The sequence below is a fragment of the Saccostrea cucullata genome, unplaced genomic scaffold (genome assembly GCF_032062105.1).
Source record: "Saccostrea cucullata isolate Sc308-1 unplaced genomic scaffold, CSIRO_AGI_Scuc_v1 ctg1196, whole genome shotgun sequence".
Taxonomy (NCBI): Eukaryota; Metazoa; Mollusca; class Bivalvia; order Ostreida; family Ostreidae; genus Saccostrea; species Saccostrea cuccullata.
The window spans coordinates 26,431-40,805 of NW_026940220.1; the positions used below are offsets into that span (position 1 = coordinate 26,431).

General features: G+C 33.9%; 1 protein-coding gene across 1 annotated transcript; it reads right to left on the reverse strand.

Moving 5' to 3' along the window:
• Window positions 1-6,156: 6,156 nt before the first annotated feature.
• LOC134254988 (fibroleukin-like) lies at window positions 6,157-9,860 on the reverse strand. Its single transcript, XM_062737530.1, has 5 exons — window positions 9,834-9,860; window positions 9,590-9,686; window positions 8,907-9,074; window positions 6,325-6,569; window positions 6,157-6,187 (listed from the first exon to the last, which is right to left on the reverse strand). Exons 1-4 carry the CDS (start codon window positions 9,858-9,860, stop codon window positions 6,325-6,327), a joined length of 537 nt encoding a protein of 178 aa, XP_062593514.1. The 3' UTR covers window positions 6,157-6,187.
• Window positions 9,861-14,375: the final 4,515 nt, after the last annotated feature.

Genomic DNA, 14,375 nt, shown 5'->3' on the forward strand with positions numbered 1-14,375 from the left:
ACATTCAAATAAACATCAAAATGCTGTAAGGCTAACAACAAAGCAAGGCATTCCTTTTCAATGGTGGAATACTTTTGTTGACACTTTGTAAGTTTCTTTGAAAAATAAGAAACAACTCTATCTACCTTATCACTATGTTCTTGAAACAAAGCTGCCCCGATTCCAACATCACTAGCGTCAACAGTAAGCTTAAATTGCTTAGAAAAATCTGGAGTTGACAGAACTGGGTTGCTCATAAGGACAGATTTGATTTTATGAAAGGATTTTTCACAGTCCTTTGTCCATTCAAAGTTAACCCTCTTTTGTAAAAGATTTGTAAGTGGACTAACTACTGAGGAAAAATTTGGACAAAATTTTCTGTAACACCCAGCCATGCCCAAAAACCTCATTAATTCTTTCTTGTTTGTAGGAATCGGGAACTTTGCAATAGCTTCCACTTTAGCCATTATGGGTGTAACATAACCTTGACCTACTTTATGACCTAAATACTCTACATAAGCATGACAAAATTCGCTCTTCTCAAGATTCACAGTTAAGTTTGCTTTAGCTAAAATGTCAAATAAAGCACGCATGATTCGAAGATGTTCGTCCCATGTGTCACTGTATATGATGACATCATCAATGTAGGCCTCGCATCCCTCAAGGTCTTGAAGAAGGGAGTGAATCATCCTTTGGAATGTAGCCGGTGCGTTTTTCATGCCAAAAGGCATTACTTTATACTGATAAAGTCCATCTGGTGTAGCAAAAGCAGATATTTCTTTTGCTCTTTCTGTTAACGGCACTTGCCAGTATCCTTTCAACAGGTCAAATTTACTGACAAATTTCGCGTTTCCAATATTGTCAATACAGTCATCGATTCTAGGTATTGGATATGAATCAGTTTTGGTAACAGAATTCACCTTTCTAAAGTCTGTACATAATCGGTAGGTACCGTCCTGTTTTGGTACAAGAATACATGGTGAGCTCCAATTACTTTTACTAGCTTCAACAATGTCATTGTCCAACATATACTGCACTTCCCTTTCTAGGTACTGCAATTTTATTGGATTGAGACGGTACGGATGTTGTTTAATAGGCAGGGCGTCGCCAACTATAACATCATGACAAGCTGCATTAGTTTTCTTTGGAACATCCGAAAAGATTTGATGATACTCATTCATCAAGTTTTTAACTTGTTCTTTTTGGTGAATGTTCAAATGTCCAAGTTTGGCATCCAAATTAGCCAAAACTTCTGAGTTTTGCAAACGAACACTCTGATTACAATCTTTCTCATTCATTTCTACACTCGTATCACTTTCAATACAATTTTGAACAGTCTTAGCATTGGCTAAAGTGGAAACTGGTTTTACAGAATTTCGGTCACACCTTTCAAAATACTCTTTTAACATGTTAATGTGACAAACCCGTTTCTCTTTACGTCGACCTGGTGTCTTAACTACATAGTTAACATCACTGATCTTGCTTTCAATTTCATAAGGGCCATAAAATCTGGCCTGTAAAGGATGACCAGGAATAGGTAAAAATACAAGAACCTTATCACCTGGCTTAAACACCCTATTTCTGGCATCTTTGTCATACCACATTTTCATTTTCATCTGAGAACTCTTCAAATTTTCTTGTGCTAATTTACAAGCATTGTAAAGTTTTTCTTTGAAATCAGACACATAATCTAAAAGATTAAGATCCCTAGTCTCAGTCAGCCACTTTTCCTTCAACAATTTCAAAGGACCCCTAACCGTATGACCAAACACCAATTCAAAAGGACTAAACCCAAGAGACTCCTGGACTGCCTCTCGTGCAGCAAATAGTACAAGATGAACCCCTTCATCCCAGTCTTTTTCATACTGGTAACAATAGGTCTTTAGCATTGTTTTTAGGGTTTGATGAAAACGTTCTAGCGCTCCCTGGGACTCAGGATGATAAGCAGTTGATTTATACTGCCTTATACCCAACTCATGCATGACTTGCTGGAACAACCCCGACATAAAATATGAGCCTTGATCCGACTGAATTGCCTTTGGTGCTCCTACAAAACTGAAGAACTTGGTTAAGGCCTTAACTATGCTCTTTGCCTTTATATTCCTAAGAGGTATGGCTTCGGGGAATCGAGTGGATGTACACATAATGGTAAGTAAATACTGGTTCCCAGATGTGGTCCTAGGCAAAGGTCCTACACAATCCACCAACACTCGACTAAACGGTTCTTCAAAAGCTGGAATTGGTTGGAGAGGGGCGGATGGTATCTTCTGATTCGGTTTACCTACCATCTGACAGACATGACACGACTTACAAAACTCAGAAACATCCTTCCTTAGTTTAGGCCAATAAAAATGACTCAAAATCCTATTATAAGTCTTATTGATACCTAAATGACCAGCCATAGGTGTATCGTGAGCTAAACTCATGACATCTCGACGATAAGCAGCTGGGACCACTATCTGGTGAACAACACGCAACACTTCATCTGGGGAAGCGTCAGGTGGTCGCCATTTTCGCATAAGGATGCCATCTTTCATATAGAAGCATTCTCCAACTTTAGTAGCCTCTTCTGGTGGAAGTGCCCTCTTACTAAGTTGAATGATATCTGGGTCTTTATATTGTTCAGAGAGTAAACGTTCTCGGCTGAGGATGTCCTTGCCTTGGCTTTCTGGTAGATTTGACTTATCTTCATTACCACTAAATTTTGATAAAGGTTCCTTCGTCACCGACTTCTTGATATTGTGTGGTTCCATGTTTGTTTGAGTGTCATTAAGGTCAGATAAGAGAGTGTCATTCAAATCAATATCAACAGAGGAATTCGTCTCGTCAAAGGCTTGAGTATGGTCTGCCTCCATTTCTCGTCTTCTGGCCATCGCTCTAGTAACAGCACAGGCTGGATAAATGTCATCATTTTCATCATCGCACATGACATCTGGAGTGATTTTCTCACAAACTATAGGATCTGGTACAACTTTTCCACCAGCTAAATCGTTGCCTAGCAACAAAGAAATGCCTGGAACGGGAAGAGTAGGTCGAACACCTACGATAACTGGTCCAGTGACTAAATCTGACTTCAAACTAATTCTATGCAAGGGAACATCAATGACGCCTAGCTCCACACCCTGTAATAAAACTGACCCACCAGTAGAAGTCTGCTCAGACAAAGGAAGCACGCCCTCTAACAATAATGTCTGTGCAGCACCAGTATCTCTCAAAATCTGGACAGGTTTTATTTCGCTAGAGTCACCGAGTGAAACAAATCCCTGAGACATAAAGGGCTTATAATCCTCCATAGAATCAATAGCACTGGACTGTGAACCCTGGACATCAGGAGTGTCAGAACAAATCGAAACTAAGGCTTCTCTATCACCTCTAACTGCCGCACAAGCATGTGGTTGAGTTTTATCAAAATCATTTTTTCTCTTAAGTTTAAAGCATTCACTGATCAGATGACCCTTTTTCTTACAATAACTACAAGTAGGAAGCGACCCTATTCCAGAAGATCCTTCAAAACGTCCTGGACCGGACTTAGAACCACCTTGGGATGGAGACTGGGAACTTGTGAAAGACTGAGACCCTGAACCACTCTTTTTATATGTGTCTGAATTGGTAGAATTACTGCTAGTCTGAGTTCTTGATACAAAATTCTTTTTATGAGACAGAGCATAAGTATCAGATATGACTGCTGCCTCTTCAAGAGTTTTCACATTCTTATCTTCTAAATGTGTTTTCAAATCTTGAGAAACACATTCCTTAAACTCTTCTACCAGGATGACTTGGCGCAAATTATCAAAAGTTTTATCAAGTTTCTTAGATCTAAACCAATGATCGAATAAATCTTCTTTCTCTCGTGAAAATTCAACAAATGTTTGATTATCAAACTTTCTATACTTTCTGAACTTTTGTCTATACGCTTCAGGTACTAATTCATAGGCTTTTAATATTGCTGATTTGACCTTCTCATAGTCTGAACTCTCAACTACCCCTAGTGCAGAGTATACCTCAGCCGCTTTTCCAACCAGTACACTTTGTAACATCGTTGACCAAACATTTCGTGGCCATTTAAGATTCTCTGCGACTTTTTCGAATTGGGGAAAATATTTATCTACAGATTTTTCTTGAAATTTTGGAACTAATCTGATATTTTTTGCTGCGTCAAATTCAGTTTTGACAACTGACGGTCCTAGTTGGTTCTGTAATTTTAATTTCTCTAATTCAAAGTTCATTTCACGCTCTCTTTCTCGCTCTTGTCTTTCTCTTTCTCGCTCTTCTCTTTCTCTTTCTAATTTGTCTAATTCAAATTTCCGTTCACGCTCTCGTTCTTCAAATCTCATTTTTTCCAACTCTACTTGATACTGAAATTCTGACATATTATAAGATTCTGATTTAAGTGTATAATCTGGAAGATCATTTTTTCCAAAGATGTTTTCTTCAACTAGTTTGTTTGCAATCTTTATTCTAATGTCTTGCTTTCTCTGTGAAGATTTAACCTCTAACCCAAGATGCAAACCTAACGCGATCAAGTCATCCTTTTTTAATGTATCAAAAACCTGAACACTTGGCGAATTAAGAAAGTCTGTGACCGAAAATACCATGTTGATTTCTGCTGGCTTATAATCAAATGTAATGGTTCAATTAACAAAATTTTGACAATAAACTGCAAAAGTGCAAGAAATTCTTTATCCCGGACGAGCCCCCAATTCTGTTATGGGTCAGAATTACCCGAAATGCCAGCAAAGATCAATAACACAATTTAAACTTAACAATAATTTATTTACAGTAATATATAATAAGTATATGAAACATAAAGTACAAACTTAGCAAGAATCTAAGAATACATACATCAGAGTGTCCGTTGCTGCACACAATGTCCCAGTGAAAATATATCCCAGTAATACCTCAATGATGCTTATATGACAATATCTCTATGCATCGAATTGACAGGGTATTTATACAGTATTATAAATCTAGAATATTCTAGAAGTTGTAAGTACATGATATTACTGGAAAGTTCTGGACATACACAAAGTTCAGGAATGTTCTAGAAACAATGACCGAACATGTTGACCACTCTGGAATGTTCAAGAAACTTAATGTTACTAATAATAGACATGATGAAACAATACAAATACAACACACCTCACAACATAAATAACAATTTTAAATTTTGATTCTCGCATATAACAATACTTACACATTGTAACCTTTTGACCCCCAACGTGTGTTATGGTGTTTTGAAATAAAAATAAAACAATAAAAATAACAGTATTGATCTACGGTCTACGATGACGTATTTTCTGAATTCAAGAGCAGAAACATCTGATTTTTAAATGATTATCTGAAGCAATAAAAATATTGATCTTCAAAAAAATATTTTTTTTTATTTAAGCTAATAATCTAGAATCATTTCGTTACTTGCCACACCTAAAATTCAAGCAATCTAAATTTATTTATGGTATAATGAGATTTGTGGAAAGAAATATTTAGTACGTCTCACTTCAACTATTTAGCTTATTTTCTCTATGATATTAAAAATAATAATTTCAATTTAAGCGGTTTTAAGTAGATTAAAGGATAATAAATGTTCATCCATTTAAAATACTGCATGGGTGGAAAAAGATGAGGTTATGTTTTTAGAGAGAAGTATAATCTTAGATGTAGTGTACTACAAAACATGACCATCAAATATACCTCTGTTTTTTTTATAAACTTCTTAACATCTTTATTACAATGAAACCTGTCTTATCCGACATGCACGGGGAAGGAGATTACAAATGTATGTTTCGGAATAAAAAAAAGGTGTAATATTGCAGCGTATAAAGATCATTGACATAAGTAGAAATTAGAAATGAAATTAAATGGCAGAAACCACAGTAAAGCGTTCTGCACTTGTGTCGGATTAAACAGGTTCCACTATAAGAGGCTTAACAATAAAGTAATATTCATCCTAATTCTTCGTCCGGACATCTTCATTTACCAGTGTTTGTAAATAACAACGAAATATTTCTTATTTCAAATTTATTACAACACATATAAAGTACATCTTTTACTGAATGCTTTCAGTATTGCTTTATAGAACAGTTCAACAACCCTTCCTTTACCGAAAACATCTTTGTTTACATGTTTGTTACTTGATGTTTAATATTTTTTAAAAAATAATTTAAAATAGTCTCTTGAGGGTTTGCATAATCCATGGATGAGCTTTCATCTGTTAAAAAAAATCAAATTAATACTTCACAGATACATGTATAATAGCATATTTTTTTCTATATAAAAAAAATTATAACTGAAATTTTCACAGTAATACAAAAAAACAACTTGCTATTAAGATTTAATGAGTTTTACCTATTGTCGCTTTATCATCATGGTGGTTCCCTTCACCGACGTCCCATTCGGTACTGTGGGATACCATGGGTTTTCCCAGTACTCCGGGGACCATTGACCGTTAAGGAAGGCCCAATGACACCAGTTAAACCACCACCCTCCCCTAATGTAACTGTGAGCAGCACAGTTACCAGGGGACCCGTCGTTATCTCTGTCCGGGGTGGAGAAGAACATCCCAGACAGATCATAGCTTATCATGCTGTTTCCTGAAATACAATATTTTAACAATATAAATAGACACAACAGTCATCTCCTGTCAATCTGTCATTATCCCTGTCTGGGTGGTGAAGTATATCCCAGACAGATCAGCCCAAGAATAATCAGTGTCTAACATACTGTCCCCTGTAAATTCAAACAAATCACAGAGATAATGGATTTATATATTTTCAATTTAATTTTCATTCATAATACTGAGGTACTTCTAAGATAGACGACTTTAGGTGCTGGAAAGGGCGATAATATCTACTTAAGAACACAATGCAATGCTTTGTGTAACCCATTTAGCATCCTTTCTAATGTATCAATAAACTTTGTTTGTTACACTTTAAAGTTTGACTAATAAAAAAAAATGATTTTTTAAAAGGGTCACTGGAAAATGAAAAGTGAAAAAAGGATCCAGTACAGAATGCACCCCCAAAGTGTATAAAATGTGATTCGCAGGAAATCATTCAGAATTATAACAAGCTAAGAAATGATGTACTGTTTTCAATTATTGATTTTCATTTAAGTCTTTACAGTTTAATGAAATGTGATGCAACATAAAGTACGCTTAGTTTTCACATTGGAAATATATCGTTTCCTTTTTACCGCAAACACTTCATAGCTCGGTACAAGTTTTTCTAAAACTTAGTGTTAATACTTATGACGTAATAATTAAGTGTTGGCAACGAGTACCCGGTTAACTGGTTAAACGTTGAACGATGCTGGTATCGGTTAGTAAAACTTCTATTCGATTACTCGGTTATTCGGTTACTCGGATAAAAATGCATCTTATATAGTAGATAACAAAAAAAATGAAATGTTAATTTGTTAATAAGCGTATACATAAACATTTCTCAAGTTTTCTTTACACTTAGACTTTATGATCTAATGTGTCACTTAAACGATCGATTTCTTTTGATTACTTTTCACAGTTAATTGATAGCTTTGATTGCCATCAGGTTATACAATTTTTTATACCCGAGTTTTAATTACCTCATTAAATAAATCAACAAGACATACATGTATGGCTTGGAAGTATTTCAAGAGGACATCTGATTCGATACCTGTAAAATGTAAGTTAGACAAGACAAGACTTAATTCTCATAAACTGTATAAAATAGTACAAAGAGGATATTACATAACATATTTACAAAAAAGCGATAAAGCATTTGAATTGGAGTTATCTTGTGGGCTTGTGACTTAAAATTTCCAAATAATTATTCTCCTTGATCGTGATATATATATATCGGGGATCGCAAAGTAAAAGATGATGAACCGTCATTAAAAAATAGCGTGAAACATTAATTAAATATTTAGTTTTCTTACGATGAAATTAATTGTTTGCTTACTATATCATAATTCTTTCAAGATTTTGCTTGTGAGTGTATCTTTAAGTTTATAAATAAAGTTCATTCACTCACAATATATCTGTGTTTTATCACTAAGGATAAGTTAAGAATAAAAAAAAACAATAAATGATAGATATGAATATTATCAAATTATCCGAGTAACTGGGTACTCGATCGGAAGATTGAGTGAGTACCCGATTACTAAAAATCGCCCGATTTGCCAACACTACGAAATATATTTAATAAAATGATAACCTTTTAATTTGAAAATTTAACAAGTTTAAAAAAGAGAAATTGGCATTAAATTGAGGATTCGCTGTTCTTTGAAAGAAGTGTTATTGCTGGGATATGGTACATACGTGAGTTTGCGTTAAAAAATAAGAATATATTAATGCTATATGCGTTTAAATGCGTGACTAAGGGGAAGACAGCCTTACAATGTCAAGGGTTTGTGATTTCTCGAACTCCACACAAATGTTGAAATCACAAACCCTTGATATTTTGAGGATGCTGGGAGAAGGAATAAAATATAAATTAGGTAATGTTAAAGTGTAAAGGTTCCAAATCATTTTTTTTACATCAAGCTATCATGAACATTTTGTGATATCGATAACTCTCTGAAAACTTCTTATTCCCTCGAAGCTAAAAATGTTAATCATGAAAAATTCTCAAGAAAACAGCCCGAACAACAATGGCGGACCAAAGATAGCTACTGCGTATGCTAGTTACCAATACATTTGATTTTACAGCATGATCGTCTGTGTTTTTAGAAAAAAAAAATCAACTACCTAGCAATAACTGATAAAATGTCTTTGGAAATTGTGAATTGTACATACATGTACAAATGATATCGTGAAATTTCTAAACGATTTATTAAAACGTTATACAATATTAGAGTAAAAAATTGTATTTTAACTTTATATACAACAACTTAATATTTCAATTTAAAGATACATGATTTTTTTTTTTAGAAATTAAGTTGCATACACTTACCTAAAGTCCCCGTGGCAGGTCCTGCAAGAAAGAGTTGATATTTCCCTGCTTCGTCGGACACAGAGAATCGGTCGTACATTTCATAGAGCGTTGTACCATTCAGGAGAGTGATGGACACATACAGGGATGAGTTGTTTTCTTTAGTTAACAGATGGATAAAGTCATTTCCTGTATTAAGATATATTTTAAATCAAGTGTAAAGTTCATTACAAGAGAAAAATTATTTTAGATACAAATATTCATTTATGAAAAAGAAATCAAATTATTTTAAGCTGTAAATATTGATGTTGAATATGGTGTCTTTCAAAGACCCTCGAGCGATTTTATCCTTTCCCTGTCCTTCTAATTTAAGATTTCAATGAAGAATATTGAGATAACGAACAGTTTTCAATATCAAAGTCCTTAAACAATACAAAATAAGAGCAAGCACTGACTTCTCAAACATCAGAGGGGATCAGATGCCATGAAGAAGTGAGCATCCCCTGTTGACCGGTCACATCAGCCGTGTGCTCCTTGTCATGATCGAGAAATAACGGACACGATCACAGAGAATTGTAAAAACATATTACCAAGTTTAAAGATAATATCTTTGATACGCTCCCATTCATTTATCTGTAACAATGAAGAAATGTTGTCTATTTTGAAGTGAATGAGAGTCCCTATTTGAAAGTATGTACACTTACCAACCCAGACATCTTGTTCTGGTAAACCGAAACCATATTTATATTCCGTCCAGTACCTGTCAAAACTGAGGGGTCCGGTAACTCGTTTTTGAATTGCCTTTAAAAATAAACAGATATAGCAATACAATTCACTGTTTTGAACAATTGTAGGAACAATGTTGATGAATTCTACAGTCTTTTAAACAACAAGAATACTGAATGTGAGTAATCTTATGTGCTTCTAAATCTGAAATGAACTACACACCGTCCATCCCCCGCCCATTGTCGTCATATCGCAGAACGCCTGGACAGAACTGGTAATGGTACAATCAGGGTAAATGTTATACACACCAGAACTTGTATTGCCATCTTCATAAAGATCCTTACAATCTAAGGGAATAGCTGAAAAAATTCTTGAATCGTTTTTCTGCATACAGGTATTAATAGGACACGTGTGAGATGCAAATACAGGTATTAATAGGATACGTGTGAGATTCATTAAGGTTAATTATTAAAGATAAATTGTGTGCTTTGATGTAGTTCCAATGTAGATAACGATAAGCTCTTTCTCATTACCTGAAATTATTTTGGTTTTCTAATTGTATCAAATTTATGATTTGTTAAACATATAATTAAAGAAACTAAGTAAAAATAATACTTTGTCGGTTATTCAGACATTATTTGTATCTCTAACTGGCAGTAATATTAAAGAGGAATTCATTTAAAAGTAAGTACAGAATATGGATATAATAATAAGACAGTATAAACCGAGGTTTCGTGTGGTAGAAAGTGTTTGCACGAAAAAAAGATCCATCAATGCTCAATGACCGTTAAAGTGTCTAGTATAGGCATTTGCAGCCCAAAATCGGCAAGTGGTGTTGTTCTAAATGTTTATGAAAAATTGTAAAGAGTGACCTTATATAACAAACAACCGAAAAAGCAAACAGACAGAAAAAATAACCATTATACATACGACGGGGAAATAGATAACAGTCATACATTCAACGGGAAGAAAGATAATTGTACATAAAAGTGATAATCAAATAAAAATTATACGTTCAACATGGAAATAATAACAGTTATACATACAACCGGTAAGTGAATAACTTTGATGAGAGTAGTATCTGAAGCCTTCCTCCTTAGTCATCCTAGATGAGCAAACCTTTTTGTGTGTACGACATTTCTTCGTTTGCGAGTTGAAACCAAAGATGATGCATTCTCTTAGACACTTCGCGGCGCACTCGGTCAAAGAATGAGAATTCTGTTCTCCCAAAAACTCGTACTTTGAGATTTTATTACTCAACTCCAGTTTTGCTATATATTTCTGAGAAAAAATGGTAGCTTCGGACAGCGCTACGCAGGCGACAATTGAAGTGATAGTACACAAATTGCTCATTTCTTGTTTTTCTTTCTTTTCTGAAGAAAAAAAATAATTGATATGTTCTTGTGAATCTGTAAAATTTTGCCGAATGGTCCTATAACTGCCAATTATAAAAATCAGAACCTTAATCAATACCTGAAAAATGATTGGCTGTTACGTAATCTATATTTTACTGCTGTTTGAATATCGATTTTATTGAATTTAATATGAATTGTCAAATATGCTTACTTTAGAATTGCAATTCAATTTCACTAATGTTATGTCATGCTTTTTAAGAGTGGTTTTTTTTAGTAAACTGTCTTTACAATTTTGTAATTTTATGAATATTTTTCGTCATTACTTAACGCTGAATGAAATTAAAATTCAGCTTTTTTGAAATGCAAGTTGAAAAAAACAAACAATTATCTGATTCTTCAAAATAGTGAGGCTCAACTTTTTTTTTGGCTTGTAGGAAAATGTTGAAAATGCGCATAGAAACAGACAAGTTTGCGGAGTTATTTCTTTTCATATACCTCTGCTCCTATGGGTATACTGATATACTATTTTATGATTGAATAATTTCCATCTCTCTGATTGGCTGAATTCCAACTATGTTAGAAAATACTACAAAAATTAAAAATTGCGTAAGGAAAAAAAATTATGCACGTGCAATTTTAAAAGCAATTGTTTAAAATATCTGGATAAAAGCATGTTCGTCAATACACTTAAGTATACACTAACAACTTAATTTACAACCTCAAATGACGTCAGATTTTTAATTTCCGATATTGACAAGGAGCAAATGGAGGAACTGAACGTTCGGCAGGGGATGCTTACTACTACTACATGGCATTTGATTCCACCAACTGGCAGATTTTTTTTGATGTTCGAGTTAGCTCTGCTTCTATTCAGTTTATTGTTTTATGTACTTTTGAGCTTAAGTACTATTCGCTATCTACATATATTTTATTACAGTTATTACCCTCTATTAGGTTGCTGTGCACACTAAATATATGAAAATGTGAGAAAAACATATCAACATTTCTGTTGTACGCGAATTGAAACTTATTCGAATGAAGTTCAATCCACCAGTCTAAACTGATATCGTCGGTTGGATTATAAGTGTTTTGTCCTAATAGGAAATCTATCGGCAGGTATGGGTCGCGTCCGTACATCAGGTAATAAGATGCATATCCAGTTGATGAATGAGGCGTCACTTTGTACGTAACACGAGCTCCTTGATTTATCCTGGCCACTTCCGCTTCCTCACCGGGGATAAAGGTTGAAGTAAATCGTGTAGCGTTCTGTTGAAGCGTTCGAACTGTCCGTTTCATTTAGGGTGGTAAGCAGTCGTTCTTGTCTTTTTAATGCGATAAAGGGTACACAGTAGCTGAATAACACAAAAAAATTTCCCTGGTCTAAATGTAAACGTTTACAAACTCAAAACTTAAAGAAAAACTCGTTCACTAACGCTCTGGCTACCGTTTGGACTGTCTGATCTCGTGTAGGAACGGCTAGAGTCGACTGTTGCAACCACTATTGAAATAATTATATCAATAGTGGTTGAGAGTGCATTTCAATAGCAAACATAATTAGTAACCACTATTGAAATACGATCACTATTGAAATAATTATATCAATAGTGGTTGAGAGTGCATTTCAATAGCAAACATAGTTTGTAACCACTATTGCAATAAGACCACTATTGAAATAATTATTTCAATAGTGGTTGAGAGTGTATTTCAATAACAAACATAGGTAATAACCACTATTGAAAAACGACCACTATTGAAATAATTATTTCAATAGTGGGTGAGATTCCTTTTAAATAAGAAACATAGGTTGCAATCACTATTGAAATAATGTTCACTTTTGAAAGTAAGATTTCAATATGGAATAAATTATGGTTTTTGTTTTGAAGTATATTCAGCAACTATCAAAATAGTTATTTAAATCACTTTTGAAGTTTTTATTTCAATAATTATCGAAATCTTCATTTAAGAACAGATGATACAAAAAATATATGGATGCCTGGATTGGTGTATATAATTTTTGGTCTAATTTAATTGAAAATGATGCAAATAATAAATTTCTAGAATATAATGAAATTTTGCCTCACTAAAACCATCCTTATTAATTTATGCACTTTAATAATAAATCTATATATTTTTCACTCCAAATCCAATTTTTTCGAAATTTTGGATAAAAAATTAAAAATTACGCAGGGAAACGTTTCTTTCTATTCTGGTTGTATTTCAATAGTGGTTTAAACCTATGGTCATCATATTGAAATCCCCACTATTAAATATTTATTTCAATATTACTCGTATTTCAATAGTGGTTTAAACCTATGGTCATCATATCGAAATGCAGTCTCACCCACCATTGAAGTAATTATTTCATGAGTGATCATATTTCAATAGTGGTTAATAACCTATTTTGTTATTGAAATGCACTCTCAACCACTATTGATATAATTATTTCAATAGTTGTCGTATTTCAATAGTGGTTATTACCTATGTTTGTTCTTGGAATGCTCTCTCGCCCACTTTTGATATAATTATATCAATAGTGGTCGTATTTCAATAGTGGTTACTAACTATGTTTGCTATTAAAATGCACTCTCAACCACTATTGATATAATTATTTCAATAGTGGTCGTATTTCAATAGTGGTTACTAACTATGTTGCTATTAAAATGCACTCTCAACCACTATTGATATAATTATTTCAATAGTGGTCGTTATTTCAATAGTGGTTGCAACAGTCGACTTTGAGAAAACATCTTTGATCACTAACACATTCTCAAATCCGTGGGCTTTTTCCAACACAGAAAAATCTATCGCTAAACACTCCGGTTGATCTGATGCTGTAAGGTGTCTCATGATGGTATGCACTCTGGGTGGTGAAATCTTGGAAACTTCACAACGGTCACATTTTTTACATAAGTTTTTAATATTCAGAAACATTTTGGCCAATAACACCGCTTTGGAATCATATTGAATGTTCTTTTATAACATTGGTGACCATTCTGATCATGGATACACTCTAACACTAAGTCCTTCATACACTCTGGAAGTAGAATCTGCGTAAGCTCTCCGAATTTTGGATCTTTGATCTTCCTGATAATAAAAACATCAGAAAAATACAAGGATTTTAACTACCTTAACAAAACGTGCACTTTTTGTACTGTTTTTTCGAAAAAACTCGAATAAAGAACAGTGTTTATCTCCAGAAAATTCGTATACTTTGAAATCACTGCGTCTTTTCTTTGTAATTCACCATTCTAATCCTTTGAATATCAAAAAAAATGTTTCTGCATTTATGACAGTAGCTGACTCAATGAATAACACTGAAGAATGCGCAGCTTTAATATCCAAAGGAACAATAGATCCATGAATGCCTTCACTGAGAACATCAACACTTTTCATGGGAAGTCTTGACCAT

Excerpts from the sequence above, each read along its gene's own strand:
- LOC134254988 (XM_062737530.1), bottom strand. The coding sequence starts at position 9,860 with ATGACGACAATGGGCGGGGGATGGACG. Across the intron at positions 9,687-9,833 it reads CAATGGGCGGGGGATGGACG|GCAATTCAAAAACGAGTTAC; the intron begins GTGTGTAGTTCA and ends TTATTTTTAAAG. Across the intron at positions 6,570-8,906 it reads ACCTGCCACGGGGACTTTAG|GAAACAGCATGATAAGCTAT; the intron begins GTAAGTGTATGC and ends ATTGTATTTCAG.